Source organism: Ursus americanus, chromosome 33 (genome assembly GCF_024610735.1).
Source record: "Ursus americanus isolate L20-20 chromosome 33, mUrsAme1.1.p, whole genome shotgun sequence".
NCBI classification, from domain to species: domain Eukaryota; kingdom Metazoa; phylum Chordata; class Mammalia; order Carnivora; family Ursidae; genus Ursus; species Ursus americanus.
Window position 1 is genome coordinate 25,299,506 of NC_142159.1, and position 21,063 is coordinate 25,320,568.

Below are 21,063 nucleotides of genomic sequence, written 5' to 3' on the forward strand. Positions count from 1 at the left end.
TATATAGGAAACTGGTGTTTTACTGTAACCATAAGCAAAGGCTACTTCCACCCGTATTTTATTGTTCCTAGTGGTGGTAGATTAAGAGGGGAAGTGTATTCAGGGGGAAGGATACGCAGAATCAAACTGAGAGCCATGTGTGGAGAAGTACCTTGACCATCCACGTCACCTTCCCTGCGTGCCACATAGGCAGCTCCCTATTCTACCAGATACAGGGCCAGGACTGCACGTCACTCTTTTAAGAGCATATATTTAAGAAACTCAAAAGCCAGATCCTGAGCATTCTGGTAATCGTGAGAAAGCCAGCCCCCCACTTCCCCAAGGGGAAGGGTTTGCTTGGGTTCCCTAGGCTATGGGGAAATGCTGGGGACTAAGCAATGAGTCCTCGGGAAGGAGACTGGGGAGAAGGAAGAGAAAGTGGAGTTTGGGGTTTCTAAGTGGGAGGTAAAGGCAGCAGCAAGGACGGCCCTTTTTAAGACTTGGACCATGCACAGCTCTTCTTCCACAAGCAACACAGATACCGGAATTACGTTTATAAACAGTTTATTCAGTTCATTATAGTGGGTGAGCTCCCAGCTAAATGCACAGATACAAGCGAGGTGCCCCTGGGTTAATGCAGGAGCCAGACGGCTACGTGGGACTGGGCACGAGGCAAGGAGGGAGCACCAAGGTTTCAGAGTCAGACCCGGCTAGCGCCCCCGAGTGGCCGGGGTGGGGGGCTCACGGCCCGCCCCACACTGACGGCTGCTTCCCTCTCACAGCTGGGTGCCCTGCAGGGCACGTCTTCACCGTGAGGCCAGGGGAACAGATATTAAAGGGAGCCCGTGTCCTGGTGTCCCTCAACTGTTGTTGCTTTGTAAGTCACATGCTAGCACGTGAACAAGAATTTTAGAACTCTCCAGTAACCACGGGCCAGAGCGGTAACACCACCGCAGCTCTCCCTTAGCGCCCCCCACCCCCTCACCCCCGCCTGTCTGCATGCCTACCTGAGCTCCCATCCTTAGGCCACCGCCCTGATGGTCCAAGTCTCACACACACAAGTCCCTCAGGTGACAAAGCTACTTCCAAAGCAGCATCTTGTGCAGACAGCCCATGACGTCGAAGAAAGAAAGTGTCTCTGGTTAGCTATCCCCTGGGAAGAATCATCCGCCCCTGACCAATGCCCAACTGAAAGCATAATTTAGAAGACAGATTTAGGAAGTGGAATACAGATAAAAATAGGAAACAAACTCCTGGAGGCTATCGTCTATGGGGTCTGGGCCAGTTAACGACCAGTTCATAGACGGTCTCACTTGAAGGCTGCAGAACTGTTGCTCACACAATTAGCAGAGACCTAGTGGGGTGCACGGCTGACCATCTGCCAACTGCTGGGTAGAACTCAGTCTCTACGGATGACATGGTCAGAGTCCCGCTTAAACCTTCTCCCACCCCTGGGAGAAATGCTGAATCGGAGGGGGAGCCGCACCGCCTACCGCACTCCAAAGGCAAGAAAGGCCTGCTAGGGTGTAGAGGGTTCACGCACAATATTATAATTTTAATTCTGAAGGGCACCTTAAGTTCCATTTGTCACTTTTTTGAATTTATCTGTCAGGAACCAACTTAAGGACACTGTACTGGCATTCAACTTTTTGGCAAAATAGAAACTTTGGTCATAGCCACAGTTCTATAAAAATGTTTTAAAGAGGCTATTACTTCTGATTAAAATAATATTTTTAGCAAGTGATACAAAAACAGTCACAAGAAAGCAAACATCTTCATATCTAATGTAAGAGCAACAACTCTTCCTCCACATCTTATTTTAAATACAGCGCAAGAGTCAGTAGTGCTTATAAACAGTAGAGAGTTCTCTTAGAGGGAATCTGAAAAATAGCAAAATAAGGCATAACCTGTTATCGTTACAGATTTGCATTAGGCAGTAGTGTTCTTTCTGGAAGGCACAAACTGGAGATCTGATCACCGAAAGGTTTAGAATGTGGTTCTGAGGATGTCATAGGACAGGGATGGCTAACTTGGAACAAATTCCCGTAAGTGGCATTCATGGCAATTCATCCGACAACATTACTTCGAGGTGACGACCCTCGGGAACTTAAGAGATCCTCTCCATCAGCCGCACGTCAAGTCTGGAGTGCTCATGACATGACAAAGGCACGTTTCCTAGAAATTAAACTTTACCGTAACGAACAGAAAAGAATCAGTTTAGACAGAACAGTAGGCGAGCTCGAGAATTTAGCAGGTTCTAAGTCAAACGTCTTGAAGAGGTTTCCTGAACAGCAGGCCGGGGCTGCACGGGTTCTTCACGGGGAAACATTCCACACTAGCGAGCGGGGGAGACACAAGAAGCAGAGGAAACAGCGGTCAGTCTCTCCCTGAAGCCCGGGTCAACACTGAAGGCCGCAGGCTGAACGCGCAATTCAGTCTGGCCGACTTCTCACCAGGGGCCCCTCTGCGCTTCGTAGAGGGCTTGAGGGCACTGTCAAGGGAAGGGACGGGGCGAACTGCTTTTGCAAATGGTTCCCAGGCCCTGGGCTACAAACGGCAACGGCCTGTTCCAGGATCACGTACGGTAGCAGCGGTAATAACGCCAGTCATCCCGCTTCAGCGCGCACGCGCGTCTGCATGGGTTCGTCTACTCCTCCGGCCACGACTACCACTATGCGCCGGGTACCGCCCCACACGCTCTTTATCTATTGGGCAGTGGTGTCCTCACAGCAAACATATGGGGGTACTATTATCAACCCCACTTTACAAGGGAAGAAACTGAGGATCAAGGATGTTAATCTGCTTGCCCAAGGCCACGCAGCCGGACGGGAACGGAGCCACGGTGGATAACAGGGAGTCACGCTTTTAATCAACAGACGATACTGTTTCTTGTAAAAGGAAATATCAGATGAAAACGTACTCCGTGAAAACAGATGCGTCAGTGGAAATGAATACATTTTCTCTAACTTCAAAGGACCAATGTTTATATTTAAAAAACCCTTGGATTTTAGTGAAATAACACTCAAATATGTAAAACATTTACTGAAGAAAACGAAAATCTTTGGATAAACTAAGAGTTCTGCGGGAACTTCTATTCTGAGTTCTTGTATGTGGAATCAGCTGCGCCCAGACCGAGAAGACCTGAACGATGAGTTTAGGCCAGGGACACTCACCGATGATGATGATGATGATGACGACCACGACGACAATCCCTATCGCCCACATCTGTGACAAAACACAGACCGTTTCACATTTCCAAGCAGAGATCGTGTGCTCACCGGAAAGTACAATATTCTAGTCACTGACCGAGACGTTAAGGTGCACTACAATCTGAAACAATTCCTAATTTTTAAAGCCTAAATTTACTGTTCTCAATTATGGCATGCGGTCATTTATCTGCTTTTTAGAAGATGGTCAAATGACTTGTGGTCCGTGGAAAGGCATTCGCTTGTGTATACGAGCTCCTCACACAAGGAAGGGCTACTAAGCCGTCCTGTGCGTCAGAAAGTGTCCCCGATACCAGTAAGGGGGCAAGACACACTCGGGCTGCGGCAGACGCAGACCCGCTTCGGGACACGCAGCTGGAGGGCTGCTTCCGCACGTCTGTGGAGCCCACTGGCTTTCAGCCCACCGGCCCCCCCATCCTGTGACGCTGGAGCCCCAGTCACGGAATCACAGGCCAGCGGACCGCCACGCCCAGCCCTCTCCTGCCAGGCTGTGCTCGGGGCCTTGGGCTGAGGTCTGTGACCGACTTCGGACATTCCTGTTCTACACGCTTCCAAGGTCAGCCACGGCTCATGGAGCATTCCTGGCTGAGGGGACGGGGAAAGGGGCATGGATGCAGTCAGCGCTTTAGACTCAAAGTCGATCCAGATTGCCCCGGAGGGGACGTCACACTCATCTCCCACACCTGCAGCCTCGGCTGGCCCTCTTGGGAATACAGAGGGTGACTTCATGTAAAAACCAGCTAAAAGAAAATTACCTTGCAATTCTTCCACCAATATTTTCTCTTCAACTTGGCAGCACTTGTTTCAAACTGGGACGCTCCCGCCTGCAGCGCGTCTGCACGATCGTCTAACTCCGAGAGCTTCTGATCTCTTTCCAACACCTTATCCACATTGACTCTCATGATGTCCACCACCTGAAGGAACACGGTCAACACCAGGTCACGCAGAAAGGAAGGGGAGAACACGCAGAACTCTCAGCGAAGTAAATGGGCACCTTTTCTTTCAGGACAGCACTTTATTACCTGGAGCCATACTTCCATTTAAAAAGGAGGGAGCGGGGAGTGCCTCGCGCTTCCATGATGAAAACACTCAGCAAACGAGAAATAGAAGAACACTTCTCTAACGTGATAAAGGACAGTGATGGAAAAGCCCACAACTAACATCCATGCTCAGTGGTGACAGATGGAGAGTTTCTCCCTAAGATCAAGACAAGCAGGGGTGCCCACTTTCACTAATGCTGTTCAACACTGTACTGGAAGTTCTGGCCAGAGCAACCGGGCAAGGAAAAGAATAAAAGACATCCACACTGGAAAGAAAGAAGTAAAACGATCTCTATGTGCAGATGATTCCATATATGGAAAATGCCAATAAACACATTCAGTGAAGGTTCGGGGTACAAGACCACCACCCAGAAATCAGACTGTTTCTATACAAGATAAATGAAAAGGAAATTAAAAAAATAATTCCATATACAGTAGCATCCAAAAGAATAAAATACCTAGGGGATAAATTGAACGAAGGAGGCCAAAGATTTGTGCACTGAAAACTACAAGACACTGCTGAAAGAAATGAAAGACCTAATTAAATGGGAAGACATTCCATGTTCATAGATGGGAACCCTTCCTGTTATTAAGATGGCAAGACGCCTCAAGCACTGTACAGATATACAGATTCGACAATCTCTATTAAAATTCCACTGTCGTTCTCCCCTACCATCCCCTCCTGGAAACAGAAAAGCCAATCCTTAAATTTTTATGGAATTGCAAGGGGCCTGAATAGCCAAAACAATACTGAAAAAGAAAATGTTGGAGGACTAAGATCTTCCAATTTCAAAACCTTACGACAAAGCTCCAGTACACAAAGCAGCGTGATTCTAGCATAAGGACAGACATACAGACTGGGGATCCAGAAATGAACTCAAACATCTATGGCCAACTGATTTTTGACAAGGCTGTCAAGATCACTCAGTGAGGAGAAGGATGGTCTCTTCAGCAAACGGTGCTAGGAGAACTGCACAGCCATATGCAAAAGAATGAAGCTGGACCCTTACACCTCCCCCTATATATAAAAATTAACTCAAAATGGATCAATGCCCTAAGCATAGAGCTGAAAACTATAAAACTCTCAGAAGAAAACATAAGAGCAAATCTTTCTAACTTCTGATTTGGCCATGGATTTGACACCAAATCAAGAACAACAGAAGAAAAAATAAATTGAACTTTTTAAAAATTAAAACCCTCTGTGCATCAAAAGACATTATCAAGGATGCGAAAAAAAAATCTCCAGAATGGAAGAAACTTTTTGCCAATCAGTTACCTAAGAAGGGTTTAACATCCAGAATACATATATATTAAGAACTCTTACACCCCAAAACAAAGAGAGAAACTACCCAATTAAAAGCCAGTAGACTTGAATTGACATTTCTACAAAGAAAGCATATGATCAACGAGCACATGAACCTAATTCGACACCACTGGTCAGTAGAGAAACGCAAACCAAAACCACTCTGAATCCTATTCACTACGGAGGACCGCTCCCCTCAGGGACAACAGAAACTAACAAGGGTTGGTGAGGATGTGGAGAAGCAGGAGGCCCCGGACGCTGCTGGAGGGAATGTGGACACGTCTGGCAGTTCCTCAAAAAGTGAAACACACCAATGACCACGTAATCCAGCACTCCTGCTTCTAGGTGCGTATCCAGGAGAGATAAAAACACGTCCACACAGAAATCTGGCCAGGCAGGCGCGCAGAAGCATTATTCACGACAGCCAAAAGGTGGAAACTCAGAAATCCCCTCCACAGATGAACAGAAAAACGAATCATGTACACACACACCGTGGAACACCACTCAGCCACAAAAAGAAAGGAGGTACTGACAGATGCTACGACGTGGATGGCCATCGGCAACATCATGCTGCGGGAAAGAAGCCAAACACGGAAGGCCACACGGTGCACGACCCCCTTTACAGGACACAGCCAGATCGGGCAAACCCACAGACACAAAGCCGACTGCAGGTCGCCAGGAATGGGAGAAAAGGGGAACCGGAAGTGGTGATGACACGTGTCCAGACTGTTCTTCGGGGGGAGGCAAAAGTAGTCAAATTAGACAGAGGTAATGGCTGCACAACATTATGAATATACTGAACACCACTGGTTAATAGTTACTTGTATGTTATGTAAACTTTACCTCAATTAAAAAAAAACCCAACAACCTCTCCTTAAAATTCCTTTGGTTAAGAAAAAAGACCCAGTTTGCTTTTGTAAGTACACAAAAGTTTCATCCAGGGTGGACTTAGAATGGGTTTCTTACCATGGAAATGTAAAATTTTCAGAATTCAGTTCATAAACAAAACCATGAGACCAAAATATGACCAAATGATTTAATAATGCAATCTAACCTAAGTTTAACTCTGCTTTTTATTTTTTTAGAAGATTTTATTCATTTATTTGAGTGAGAGAGCGAGCGAGCCCGAGAGGGAGGAGGAGGGGCAGAGGGAGAAGCAGACTCCCCACCGAGCGCGGAGCCGGACGTGGGACTTGATCCTGGGTCTCCAGGATCATGACCTGAGCTGAAGGCAGACGTTTAACCGACTGAGCCACCTAGGCACCCCTAACTCTGTTTTTTTTTTTTTTTTTTTTAAGATTTTATTTATTTATTTGACAGAGATAGAGACAGCCAGCGAGAGAGGGAACACAAGCAGGGGGAGTGGGAGAGGAAGAAGCAGGCTCATAGCGGAGAAGCCTGATGTGGGGCTCGATCCCATAACGCCGGGATCACGCACTGAGCCGAAGGCAGACGCTTAACCGCTGTGCCACCCAGGTGCCCCCTAACTCTGCTTTTTAAAGCAGCTAAGTGCAAAAGACCAAGATGTCTTTGTTGGACACTGACAGCTCTTCAGGCTACAGAATGCTAGTCTGAACGTCTCAGTTTTCATTGTGGGTCTGCATATACAAAGCAGAACAAAAGATGCCGTGAGGGCCCTCTAACTCAAGAATTCCACAAATATCGATTTGTTGGGCTAGAGCAGCTGGCCAGCGTCTGACTTCTGTACATGAATGGGTGACAGTTGGAACTGAGTTCTAGAGGCTTCCTCAAGCCTGGTAACCAGAACGTCAGGTTACTGTAAGAAGCGTTCTGATGAAAAATCTGGTTGGAGGGATTGGTCTTGGCTTGAACAATCTAGACATCTAATCCTTAAAACTCTATTACCTTATTTTATAAAGTGGTTTTTTTTTCTTTTCCTTTTTTTTTTTTTTAATTGTGGCAAACTATATCTTATAAAGTAGTTCTTGGAGGAATGGTCTCAGAAGTATTTGTGGTTCAGAACAAGATCTGGTCATGGGAACACAAGCATGACACCTGGAGACCGACTTCTCAGAAGCTTAGCTCATCTGTCACATTTATGGAACAAAATTTCCTTTATACTCTTGCTTTTATGATACTTTTTCTAAAAAGCATTCTTTCCCGAGTGTTTCCATGTTGGTTTAAAATTCACTGTTTCCAGCGTCTGCGAGCAATACCTCATCCACTTGAGTCTGAGTCTGCTGAAGTCTGCGGCTGCTGCCAGAGGCGGCACTTGGACCTGCAGGTGCGCCTGTAGACCTGAAACGCGGAAAGGCACAAGCATGAGGGAATTCTGATTCCAAATACATTTCTGTAAGTATGAAGACATTATTCCAAGACCTCGCTGTTAGAAGTTTTATAACTAAAGCAGAAAAAGAAATCCTTCCTACAGCAATGAGCAAAGGTTCTAATGACATTTCTTCTAACTCCTCTATAATTTCCAAGATTCATCTGTATGTGAAAAGTGACAGAGTCTAAAGTGAAGGTTTAATAAGCTCTACTCTGCATCGCTGAAGCACCTGATCTTAACACCAGGGATCCTAAGAGAGGAAAACTTTATCTTCTAAGTTTTTATTGTTTAAAGGCACACATCTACTTAAATGCACTCAGTACTCTTCTGATCTCTCATTGTGGCAAGACTCGTTTCCACAGTTATGAACAATTACAGAATGCCACTTTTCCAGTACGGAGAAATATATTCATTTACAGAAACAGGGTCAGGAACATCAAGATGCAGGGAGGAGAGGTGCTGTGAGTGGAAAAGGTGAGATGAAGCAGTGCTCCCTCTCTTAAAAGGTACTCCTCTTTTCAAATCCTCACTGAATGCCTATTTCTCCCCAGGCAGATCTTCCTTGACCACCTGTGGCTCTGAAGTCTTTATTGCTTCCATTACTTGGTTGGCCACGCTTTGATTTTGCACACACCCATGCACACCAGTTGACCCTTGAACAAGGTGGGGTTTGGGGCGCCGACCCCTTTCCCCTCCCCACAACTGAAAATCTGCATGTAACTTTTGACTCCTCCAAAAACGTGAACTACCAATAGCCTCCTGTTGACCGAGGCCTTACCAATAACATAAACAGTCAATTTACACAGTTTGTATGTTATATGTATTACACACTGTGTTCTTACAATAAAGTAAGCTAGAGAAAAAATGTTAAGAAAATAAAAAGACAAAATAATTTACAGTACTGTACTGTATTTATCAGAAAAACCCCACGTGTAATAGGACCTGCACAGTTCAAACCCACGTTGTTCAAGGAGCATCTGTAATGTCTTGCCTTCCCTAAGAGATCACAGACTCCTGTGTCTAAGAGGTCTCTTCCCTGTATCCAAGACAACACCTACCATGTGTCTTGCATACAACAGCTACTGATGCTGCCACTGATTCCAGTTCTATTATACCTACCATTTGTCAAAGACCAGGGATGTAGCAGATCCCATGCCTGCCCTTGCACTTTTTTATTCTCTGATAGGTTAACAGTGAAGGACCATGTACTGGCACATTTTCTCCAAGCATGTTCTCATTTAATTCTTATAACTCTTTGAAGGGGGTACTACTATTAACCCCATTTTATAAAAGCATAAAGTGGGGTTTAGAAAGTCAACACAGCTGGTTGCAGTGGAGCCTGTCTGTAGACCAGGTCCCACAGATCCCACGGATCTAGACCTTAACCACTGTGATTTCAGGGCAGAGCGGCCTCAGCAGGTACACTCCAGAGGGGTGATCCCAGCTCCTAGAAGGAACCCAGGGAAAGCACCCATTCCTTCCTCCTCTACAGGTGAGCGATGAACAGGCGGGAGGGGACAGAGGGTCCTTGTGACTCTTGACAGTTTTCTCTGAATGTGACCACCGGAAACTCCCATGTTTTTAAGAGCCACTACAAGACGGCTTCTGCTTAAAGAGGGAAGGTCCACAGCTCTGCTCCTGAGTCCACTCTGACCACTGGTGCCTCTGTACACAGGACTGAGGTCCTTTCCCTTGCAACTTCCGGAGCCCAGCCCAGCACCAGGCCGCGAACAGGCGCTCCAGGTCTAGGGCAGAGGCCACCGCTCCTCTCCGGAGCCTCGGGCCGGGGATTAGGGAAAGGCGAGAAGGGGTGGAATCCAGGTAGAGGCAGGGGAGGGAGGGGGCGTTTCCAAGCTCCGGGAAGCCCCCGCCCGCCCCGCCTCTTCCGCGATCGCCCGACCGCCGCGGGCTGCGGGCTGCGCGGCGGGGCTGGCTCGGCCCGCCTGCAGCCCGCACCCTCGGGACCGCCGCCCACCCCTGGGCCTCGGGAGCCACCGCGCAGGCCCGCGTCCGAGCGGCTGCCGGGGGGAACCGAGGCGGGGGAGGGTCCCAGCCGCGGGCCACCGTCCCCCGGAATCCGAGGCCGCCCCGCGTCTCGCCGCGTCACTCACATTTTGGCGGCGGCGGGCGACGGTCAACAGAGCGGCGCAGCGGGACCGAAGGCCGGGAGCTGGGCGGGGCGGTGGCGCGGGACAGATGACGTTGCCGGGCGCGGCCGCGAAGGGGCGCGCCGGAAAGGGGCGGGGTGTCGGGGGGCGTGGCCACCCGAGATTGCTGGGCGGTCCGGCGCGAGCTAACTGCGCCGGGCGGTGCACCTGGCTCTGTCGCGCTGGGCACGCTCTGCCCGTCGCCGCCCTTGCGACGCTGGCGTGCGCATTAGGCACTGTAAGGGGACTGTGTAGGTAAATGAGGGCGGGGGCGTGGTACATTATTCTGGGCCGGGAGCCATTTCCCTGGAGGTGACAGTACTGCGGGCTGTGTGCTTCTGCTTGACGTCCCGCGTTAACCCAGTGGTCCTGGAGACCCCACGTTTCCCTAGGAAACTTGTTAAAATGAGATCGGAAGTCCCTTTGGGGTATTTATCACAGGCGTTGATAGGGTTAGACTTCCTCTCTTCGTGTGCTCGTTTGTGACTCAAATGTTTGTTACTGCACAGACCGTACTACAATCTGTTTAGGGGAGCCTGGCCATGAGGAGCTGTGTTTAGTTTCCACATTTTTGTATTCCCGGGCCCCGGCACAGAGTAGGTCCTCAACTTCTGAACGGCTGTAGGCGGAGTCACAAATCCAAATGCAGTGAGTTACTTTGCAATGTATTTAAAGTTGCTACTGGAAGTATTCCTACCAACGTTGACAACGCCTACCTTAAAAAAAAAGAAACAGAACAATGCAAAACACTGCCAGGTCAACCGGCAGATGAGATGAGAAATGAAAAATAAAATACTTAAATACCGAACTGTCTTTTCCGACCGTCAATGTAATAATTTGAAAAGGGAAGTGTTAGTGTGTATCAGAATAAACAAGAGTGTCACAGAGGAGATGGGATTTGAGTTGGGTTAAGTCGATAAGAAGAGAACTCACCAGGCAAGGGATGAACAAACATGACCAAAGACAGCAGTGGAAATGGACATGGTTTGCACCGCCCAACCAGAAAGGGCAGGTTGGGGTACAGGTGAAAATAAGACAGAATAAAGAGGATATACAAGAAAGGAGAATGTCATTTAAATGCAGTGGGCTCTAGAAACCACTGGGGCCTGGTGGAGTTGGGAGATATCCTGTGGCCTTGGTCTGGCAGGAGCATCCACACGGGACTCCGTGAAAGAGGGACTACCAGGGAGACAAGATGACACCGCAGTGAAAGGAAAGGAGATGATGACGGAATTCTCAGAAAAGAAGATGGATATTAGCAGTCAGTGGAAAATGCCTTTTCAAAAACAGCAGAGGATTTTAGCGGCAGCGGTGAATTTAGATTGGTGTCTGTATGTTTCAAGTAACTGGTATGTTGAGAGGTGCCTGAGAAGACCGTTGAGAAGCAAGTGTTCTAGGGGCAGTGGCAGTAATTACTAAGACATTTTTATTTTATGGGCATGTCTGAAACTCTGTAATAGTCGATGCCAAAACATTGTCTCTAGATCTAAGGAAATTCATGCAATGATCTCATCTGGGTTTGAAACAGCCTGGTCACCCTGGATTTCAGTACTAGGTAAAGTTAAAGCAAAGCACACACATAGTATGGGGAAATTTTCTTCATTTTTAATTTACAGCAGAAAGAATATAAAGCATTCAGAAAACATTTTCCATATTTTAAGGGCAATTCAAAACATTTTGCATGGTTTCCAGCAGCTGAGTTCTTCAACAGATCCATTGATTCAATGATGCTTCACATGCACAATTACAAAAATAAAACTTACAAAAAAGAAGACATCTAGACTAGTTTTACATGCAAGTCTCAGGGACCCCCCATTGGGCGCCAACTACTGTGTGGAACTGCCATAAGCGACCGTGCAGCCAGAGAGGGGTTCGAGTTATTGTCTTTATTTCGTTCACACAGTACAGCTGATTTCAAATGGGTAACAAGAATAGCAATTAAATCTTCAGGAGACAGAATAAGATTAGCTATTAATTTTATAATGAAATCCTACTCCTGGCACTTGGGAATTCAGATTATCCAAGAAAGCTGCGCTTACCTATCATCTTATATTCAAAATTAAGATTCACAACCAAGAAAAAGCGGTCAGAAATGCTTCGTTTCAGTGGAAGTGCATTTGTACCTCACCTAGGATTCACAGTTGTACTGGTAGGCTACACCGATAGGTTTTGAACCTACTTCCGATCCCCTCCGTAAGAACGCTCCTAATTCTATGTAGTCTTTATCTTCCAGAAGTTTCTAACTTACTCGGCTAAAATGTAGCATGGGAGACATTAAAAAAAAAAACAACAAATGAATAAATAAATGTGAGGGGTTAAAGCAAATCCACTGAGGTCATTACTCTTGTCAAAAGATCAGTTATTTGTACCATAAGAAATGGAATAAACGTATCTAAATTCAGTACTAATATGGGATATTCTGAAAGAGCTGGCTTTCACCTTCCTATTCCCATTTTCGAATACAATTGTGTGTTTGTAATTACTCAGTGTCCTCCTACAAGTCAAATTGTGTAAAATAATAGGTATTGGGGAAGGGGAGTGCAACAGCTGCAACATAACTCACACATTTAAAAACAAAATCAAGCCAGGTCAGTTTACAAATGTACATGTGGCTACTGGTTGTGGGGCTGTCACTGTTGTCTAAGCTGATCACAAGTGGTAAGACATATACTGTACAGTAATCCGAGGTTGGCAGTGAAAGGAAGTAATTAAAAAACAAGTACAATTATAGAAAAGGCACCAAGAGCACTGACCCCAGTTTTTACCACAATCTTTTTGTATCTACCTTCCTTCTAAAGACACCAGTTTAAAAGCTTATTTGTGAATATTTTCAGGCTTCACAACAAGCCTTGAGTTTTAACTTACAGTTGGCAGCCGGAACCAAGAAAAAAAAAAAACCCAAAAAACTATTATCTCAGCTTTACACCAACTGGTCCTGAAACCTGGGAATTTTAAACTGGCATCATCAAATGCGAACTTTATTCTCTCAATTTAACGTTAGTAGTTTAGTTTTTAAAAGCATCAGAGTTCTTTGGCTCCTCATTATATGGAAAGAGTAATAGACCATGACAACCCTACGAGACCAGTTTGCATCTTTTAAATTTTTAGTTATTTTTCGTGCAATTTTTGTTAACATTTTCTGATTTCCAGCAGGAGATAGGAAAAACATGAGACGTTTTCCTACTTTCCATACTAATTCTTTTGTCAGGTTTTGATCGTTCTAAGTGTTCTTTTTGGAGTGACTGGATGGCGTGAAGCACATACGGATTCATCTTACGATTATCTGTTTAGCAAAAGTAACTTAATTTTCGTAAGCAATATTAGCATTCACATTACTTGGCACCGTTGGCAAAAAAATTTTAAATTAAATAAAATAAACTCCTGATAGCCAAAATTAAATGTAAACATATCCTTTTTTTTTTAAGTAATGTTACTCTGCCTTTTATCCTAAGTCTAAATACAGTAGCTCTTTTTTTGTTTTTTGTTTTTTGCAGTTTAGTCATGCTTTAGCAAAATGTTCTTCTAAAGAACATTTAAAATAAAGTACTCTTATAGTGAAATAAAGTTTTTTTTGTTTCATTTTACAGACCATAGCCACTAATGCTTTGCTTTTGTTCATTTCTTTTTTCTTGAGTTCATGCACATATCTCTTTGTTTTAATATATACAATATATACAAACAATACATCCACATTTTTTCTCGCTCGTTCAGACAAAACTATACAAATAATTTTATCTTGCCATGTTATTGACCTTTGTGAATAAAATATTTAGCAATTAATATAATCCCTTTCAAATATTTTCTCACTTTCCGTTTCTCCTTCTCTATATACACAGAAACTGCTCAGTTTGGATGAGATTATAGCCAAAAATATGGAATTTACTGGCCAGAACGCAGCACCACACTGATCTTTTAGGTGGCAAATGTCCAGGCAAGGTTTATGATTCCTTAGAATGACTACAGTTTCCAAGGTTACTAAAAAAAGCTCCATGCTGTACCAATTCTCTAAGTAAATCTCATTGCACATGAAAGTAAGGCCCAAAAATTAAAGTGCTGAGCATGACAAAAGGGACAAGATGATCACTATCCTCGCAGGTTCTTGGGAGGTGGTGGGGACAAGAAAATAAATTTAAACTCTGTAAGCTGTTTCTCATTAGTTCCCATGCATTACCCGTTGACCACACACCCGCCCCTCTGCAAATTTCCACAAGACATTAAAAACCTGCAGATTTTAAAAGTTGCATTAAGTGTGCTGTAGAGATGAAAATAAACACAGGTGAAAATAAAATAAGATCGGTGACGGAAATGAGAGCACGCGGACCGTTACAGATTTGTACGATCTAAGCCCTCCACTGAGAACCAATCCCAAAGATTCAGCTTCTTGGAAGTGACTGACAGGTGCAGGAGCAGCGCTCTCTCTTGTTGCTAGTGCGTCCCCACCTTTGCTTGTCTATATTTTTGGTATAAATATTTGTACAGTTCCACACGATGTTTGAATACAGCCCTATATGAGAAGGAAACCGGCTTCTTCCTAAGAAGAGGAAGCCTCTTTCAGTTCCTCGTGGTGTCTTGTTTTCCCATGATCCAACAGAAGATTGAGTTCCAAGATGTCTTGCTGATCAAATTAAAAGTTGTCCATGAAAGTGCAAATGCAATGACCAACACATTCCTGTTAAAATCCTGCAGCTGATCTCCCCAAAACTGCAGAGGGATTGTGTGTGTGCGTGTGTGTGCGTGTGTGTGCGTGCGTGTGTGTGTCGTTGCATGTCTCTGCTAAAAACAGAAATGAAAACAGTCTGAAAAGCAATGTCACATTGCTAAGGGATGCTGCTGTATGTCTTCAAGTTCCTTGGCCTTTCTCAACTCTTTCACTCTGGAAGAGAAACAGAACAGAACACCAGGTGATAGCTATACAGCGAAACCGTGGCCAGACGAGGGGAAGGGCATTACCATACCCTCTGAAGTGAAAAACCAAGACAAAAACCCTTTGGAAGACTGACGGCAAAAGAAACTCCTGCTAAATCCCTGGGGGAAATATTCCAAGAGGAAGACATGACCCTTCCTGAAACTCTGCTCTGCGTCGAGGGCTCTAAACACAAAGCAAAACCGAAGTCTACTGCGTCAAGTCACGTGTGAGAGTAACGTGCTCATCTTAGGAAGAGTTAACTGGTCACCTAGCTTTCCTGTTAGCCTGTTGGGACCACCATTAATGCCCGGCAGTCCCACAGGAGGCGAGTCAGGGAAACTGCACACACACTTACTTCGCTTCTGACACACCCAGGGACTGAACTGCTTTGCTCACAGACTCAAGACCGTAGGTATCTTGCAGCCGAGCGGACACCTGCACGGCTCTACTCCTGCGCTCGCATATTGTGGAGTCTTTCCGATTTTTGTTATTCCTTACCTTCCTCCCATCCACCTTGTAACTTTACAAGATGTTCAGGTCACTTCCCCAGTGCTCCCAGATGGATAGCAACAGGGTGCGTACCAATAAGGTACACTGTGTTCTATTTATCAAACAGTCGCAGTAAACAAATTTAAATGACATTGGTATCAACAGAGTCGTGGAAAGTCCACATCAGCAAATTACATGTTAATTATCCCCTCCAGTCTATAGTTCTCAATATAAAACTTGGTCTGGGGTTTCGAGTATGGCCACCTGACGTAGATGGGGTGCCATGGAAGGGGTTGCAAGCTAGATTATTTCCTTTCAGTGACAAATAATTCAGATCTTGCCTTAATAGCAAAATGATCAAATACAGGTGTGACTTCTGGGTCTAAGTCCTGAACACAGCATGCGCGGTACACGACTGACGGTGTAGCTCTGCACGCCGTATAATAACATTTGTTTCCCAAAATGGGTGTGGGAGAATGGGTTTAGGCAAATAGAAGCGGCAGTTTCTCAGGACATGGATACCCTGTAACTTCAACAGCGCAAGAAGTCTCATCTGTTTCTCTCGTGGGCTCGTACAGAGGTCAGTCATTCCCAAACACAGTTTTCTGATTCTCTAAGGGTAAGGTTTCTGCTGTTATCTTAAGTGATACCGGTCAATTTAAATTCTACTTTAAAACAAAAGCCAGTTTACTTTCTAAATAGATTCTCGTTAGCACTCAAGAAAACATTTTGAAAAGCAGTAGGAAGTTATCGTTAACATTACACAGGCTGGGATTCTGTGGCCTGGCACATACGCTATTATAGCAATTTAAGAAAACAATATATTTACCACCTCCAAGCAGAATCATTTCTGAGTATTCTGCAAAGTTGATACAATCTCTTCAAAGAGAAGTTGCTCTCTTTCAGAAAAAAAGCTTTATTATTTTATCATCATTAATACTGAAAAGAATTATCACGTTCGAAAACTTTCTTATTTGCCTGATTTATTTACTAAATACACCAGCTCCAGCTTGATCAACGGTGTATCTTCAAAACTGTTAAATCCTTCTTTCTTAACAGGTACATTGAGAACACATCGCTCTGTTCATAACTGGATCCAGGTATTTACTGAGTTTTAAATTTTGTAATTAAGTATAGCATGGATTATTAAGCTTGAGGGTAATTTGGATATTACAGTACAGAATTGTGCATCATTATAGGTCCCTAATTTTGGACATGCATACTTGATAAATAAATGGCTTTTTAAAAATTGAAACATGCTATATCGTGTGTTCAATTTTTAAACATGCAATATCTATACTAACAGCCCTGTGGCTGGGAAAATGCAAGGCATGCACTGATGCCCCCTTTACTTCCGGGCATGCAAAGTGTCTGTACTTGTGCAGACCTACTTGCTGAATCGCCGCCAAATGTGCATGCTAGTTCAAATACGACATCTGATTTCTGCACTAGTACAGAACTCATTCACAAATATGCAACAGTGACTCCATCACTGAGGAGATTTCTAGAATCTGAAGAATTCTGAACTCAAAATCTGACAGCATAAACACAGATATCCATCCACAGTTTTTCTAGAGTGAAGAGGAATGCTTTAAAAAGATTAAGTTCATCATTGAGATGAAAGAAAAAAGAGAGCGAATTATAAACCAGGAATGTTTTATACAGTCTCATACCGAAGAAGCTGTCATCAGCTGGTCATAGTGGGTAAACCTTAAAAGTTTTTTAGTTAAAATGGTCACATTTGTTTTTGCAGGTTTTTTTTTTTTTGCAATTTCTTTTGAAACTAATTAAAAAGTCAACTAAGTTTTCATAAGGTTTCAAAGTCACCATGTAAATACTCTGCTATGAACTAGTGATGGCCTCACATGGCTCTAGGTTAAGGAGAGATGCATGTCCACATACAGAAATGACTATGATCGTCTACACTGGGAAAAGGAGATGCCCTGACCTCAGATATGTTTTCTAGGCTTTCCTCACTCCTGAGCTATGGCGGGGAACTTAGTTCTCAGTTTCATGATGAAGTTTTTACAGTACGTTAGCATGACAAATGATCCCCGAATGGCTTCAGTGGCATAGGCTTTTTTTTTTTTTTTTTTTTTTTTAAGAGAAAGATGTTGAAGGAGGAATTAGGGAAGAGGTAGGGAAGGCTTCTGCTCCAACGGCTGTACATAGGCTTAGCATTCGTTACCTAGTTTAGTCCTCCCGACACATTCCCCATTGTCTCCAATTTGTAAATGCAGAACCTGAGATTTATAGCAATGAAGCAACATGCCCCAAATAATACAGTTAACAAGTGGCAGAGTGGGGCTTCAAGCCCAGGGCTGTCTGACTTCACCTCTCCACCCTGCTGCCTCCAATATAACTCAGGAGAATAAAACAATGGAAAAAAAAACCAGTTACTGTACTGGTTTCTCCAAAGGTACTTAGAAAATCTCTGTGGCATGAGAGGAGAACATCGTTGAAACAGATAACAATTCATAACTATATTCCTAACAACTGCATTTCCTCAACTCGGAGATGCTGTCCCTTATGAGACCTTATGTTAATTTTACTACGGTGTTTGGGAGGACAAAAATTCCTCCACATAAAATGCACTTACCAATTTTATAAAATGGATCTGAGATCTGAAAATAGCGGGAATAAGAACCAAGGAAAGGGAAGATTTTTATCCTCCTCCGATTTCCAATTGGCAGACTGTGTGAATGTCAATTTACCTCTCAACGTTTAGATGAAATTGAGAGACTTTTACAACCCGCCCTACTGAAGTCATAAATGGAGCTCTAAGTCACTAGAGGGCAGATTATTAGGGTAGACTGGAGGCACCTAACTTTAATTTAATTTTGTTTTATTTTAAGTCAAATGTCAATTGGACAAAAAGTAATGTTTGAATGGTATATTGCCTATAAAGAAACACAAAACAATTAACTATATCACCGAAGTAATTTAGAACATGTGATACTAGAATTTTTGTCAGCAAATCTTAAAACAGATGTTTCAAATAGTTACAGAAATTTGTTGTTGCCTTGTCTCCATCAGGACATGAATAACCACTAAAAGGCATGTGTTAACTAAACATGCATCTACCACGAGAAGCGTCATAAAAGTTTAGTTGTTATCAACTCTCAGTTTTTCTCCTTGCTTACTTATATTTCCAAAATGTGCTACAAGGAGTATACTTCTTTTGTAATCATTATTCCTGCTTATCATTCTCCGGAAAAAAAAAAAAAGTTTATAAGACGTTTTTCTATCCCTCTGTTACTACTACGACGTCTCACAAATGTTGGATTCACATGACACAAAACACACCCAACTGAAAAATTCAGTGGAGAAAAAAAATTCGATTTTATAATCCAAAACCAACGTCGACGACGGAACCGCTGTCATCGATAACTTCCTGCATTATAAGCCTAGTTTTTTCAGTACACAGCTTGGTAAATAGAGATCAGAATTCTTGAAGTTGGAATTATGCTTGAAGATCCAGTCACCGTATTTATAGGACTCAGAACACAGATGTTCAGCGAACTCCTGGTGCGTGGTCTACGCTAACTACGTGCAGCTAATGGTTACTGAGGTCCGCTTCTCTAAAGGAATTACACCTGCGAGATTCATTCAGGGCCAGTAAAAAACCTACCCTAGCAATGTCCTGGTCATCTAAAAAGAAACCCCATTACAATTACGCTTGCTTCTGAATTTCCCCATGCAGAAGACAGGCCAAGCAGCCTTCCGTGGGACTGGACAGACAAGTCATGTGGGACAGAGACTACAGCTTCCGTAGTTCAAGGCTCTCACTACTGTACGGAGAGCTGCAAGGAGCACATTCCTCAGCGTCCCGTCAGTACCTTGGAAAAACGGTACTCCTAGGACTGGCTTGGAGTTGAGGTAATTAGGGCAGCAAGACTTTGACCCGTGACCATGCCACTATTAAAATTGGAGACGACCTCGGGATCTGCCCAAGCACTCTAGGCTGAACATAATCGCCACTCTGGGATACTGCTGCAGTCTCCACAACAACAACAAAGCAAAACCAAAAACCAAAACAGCCCCCCCCCCCAAAAACCAACCGACCCCCAAAACAAAAAACAAAACCAAAGAAAAAACAACAAAACGAATGTTGCATTCTAATGTACTGAAGTGAGGTAGGCAGCAACAGCACTGAAAGCCAGCAAAAGCCCACAGGGTTTATTTCCGTCAGACGTCCAATGATAATTCATGAATAAATGAAGTAGGCCTGCTTCCGAAACTTGTAGCAAACGATGGCTCCATGGGTAAAGCATAAGGCAAAGCTGCTTCATTACATCTACTCGGGAACGCTCAGCCAGAGAAATGTTTCATGAGTCAGTGGATTTCAGCAGGTATATTCTTGCAATGCTGGACGTCAAAAATATACAGGGCAGCCAGATGCGGCTTTCTGATTAGTTACCTGTTGCTCTGAGAGCTGCAATAGCTCGTGGGGAATTTAGGAAAAGAGAGATCTTGCCATTTTCCAGAAATCTCATTTGGATTGCAAAACAAAAAAGACAGAGAGGCCCAGTAAGAATGACACAGAGCATGTCGTCTGCAATTTAACACACACCACTGTGTTCCAAAAATATTCATTTCCTAAAAGAGGCAAGTAAGACAAAATTACTTTGGGTATCTGAATTACATCCACAATGACACATCCCACACATTCGTTTCCTATTCCTCACCAAATATATCGGGCCACTTGGGAACTACGCCTCCTGTCGACTTTAACTAAGGAAATGTGATGTCACTGTGTTTGACCTAGAGCGGGGTCTGCTTCCCTCTGTCAAGCAGCAGACTTTCAGGCATCGTTAGCCAATTGTCCCTTGGGTTAAAGCACATACAACAAAGCCAAAAGTATAAGGGTAACCTGCAGAACTGAAGAGATTTCACTGGACTGCTCTCAAGAGTCAGCACTGAAATCACTACTTACCCAGATAACTGGCACCATCTGGCAAAGTTAAGTGTTTAGAAACCCAGTTGTCAAATACAGAGAAAATCTGTTGCTTAAAAATTTGTGACCAGAAAGTGTTACCTCTTCGTCCTCCGATTAGGGTTCTTTTATGCCAGGAGCATAGCTTTGCCCACCTTTACTGAGCGCACATACTAGGCCAGCCACTTACAAAAGCAGGTTATTGGAAAACCAGATTGCCCACTGTTTACGAGAGTGTCTGCAGTGACCGCTCCAGGTGTACGGCCCTCTCACAGAAGTATTATCCCAGGGGAAAAAAGGAATTTGTCTAGGAATTGCTTTTCAGAGAGTAGTCTCTCTGATCTGTGAGAACACTTCCCAATACCCACAAAAACCAAATATCTTAGAGAAGTGGAAAGCCATTTTCTAGCTAGGAAAAGAGGGATTGCCCTGTCTAGTCTCAGTACCTGGAGGATGTCAGGTAATTCGGGTATTTATTGTTTCTTGACATATGCGGTATCTTGGTTTTCTGCTACGGCACTAAATATCACCCTGTCCAGTGTACTCAAAACCCGGCTGGGAAGTAGTGTTTTCAGCAATGTGCACCTCAAAGACTTCTTCAATCTCAGAAATCCTCCAGTCAGTTTTTTGAAAGCAGAACACCTACATTAACTGAATTAATAATGAAGACTGTTGATTTAAAGATCTCTCTGTGCATAACAAAAGTTTTCTCTTAAATGGACAGTTATTGTGTCCAAGACAAAACA

At 44.2% G+C, this 21,063-nt stretch overlaps 3 protein-coding genes and 1 pseudogene across 9 annotated transcripts in view; 1 reads left to right on the forward strand and 3 right to left on the reverse strand.

Moving 5' to 3' along the window:
* Positions 1-1,094, reverse strand: part of PER3 (period circadian regulator 3) — a 45,684-nt gene extending 44,590 nt beyond the window's left edge. The window contains 1 exon segment of the mRNA XM_087858720.1: positions 1,063-1,094. Within this exon segment, the coding sequence (XP_087714846.1) occupies positions 1,063-1,094 (32 nt within the window).
* Positions 527-10,095, reverse strand: VAMP3 (vesicle associated membrane protein 3). Its single transcript, XM_045803564.2, has 5 exons — positions 9,951-10,095; positions 7,727-7,808; positions 3,962-4,120; positions 3,153-3,204; positions 527-2,314 (listed from the first exon to the last, which is right to left on the reverse strand). Coding segments are annotated over exons 1-5 (315 nt in total). The 5' UTR covers positions 9,953-10,095; the 3' UTR covers positions 527-2,294.
* Positions 7,944-8,342, forward strand: LOC148107249 (putative protein SCAMPER; annotated as a pseudogene).
* A 1,474-nt stretch (positions 10,096-11,569) lies between the features above and the next one.
* The window catches only part of CAMTA1 (calmodulin binding transcription activator 1), a 681,426-nt gene continuing 671,932 nt past the window's right edge, over positions 11,570-21,063 (reverse strand). For all 7 annotated transcript variants that reach the window (XM_087858385.1, XM_045803561.2, XM_087858382.1 and 4 more), the window contains one exon: positions 11,570-14,859. In XM_087858385.1, the coding sequence (XP_087714511.1) occupies positions 14,796-14,859 (64 nt within the window). In that variant the 3' untranslated portion in view covers positions 11,570-14,795. The remainder of the gene's footprint in view (positions 14,860-21,063) is intronic.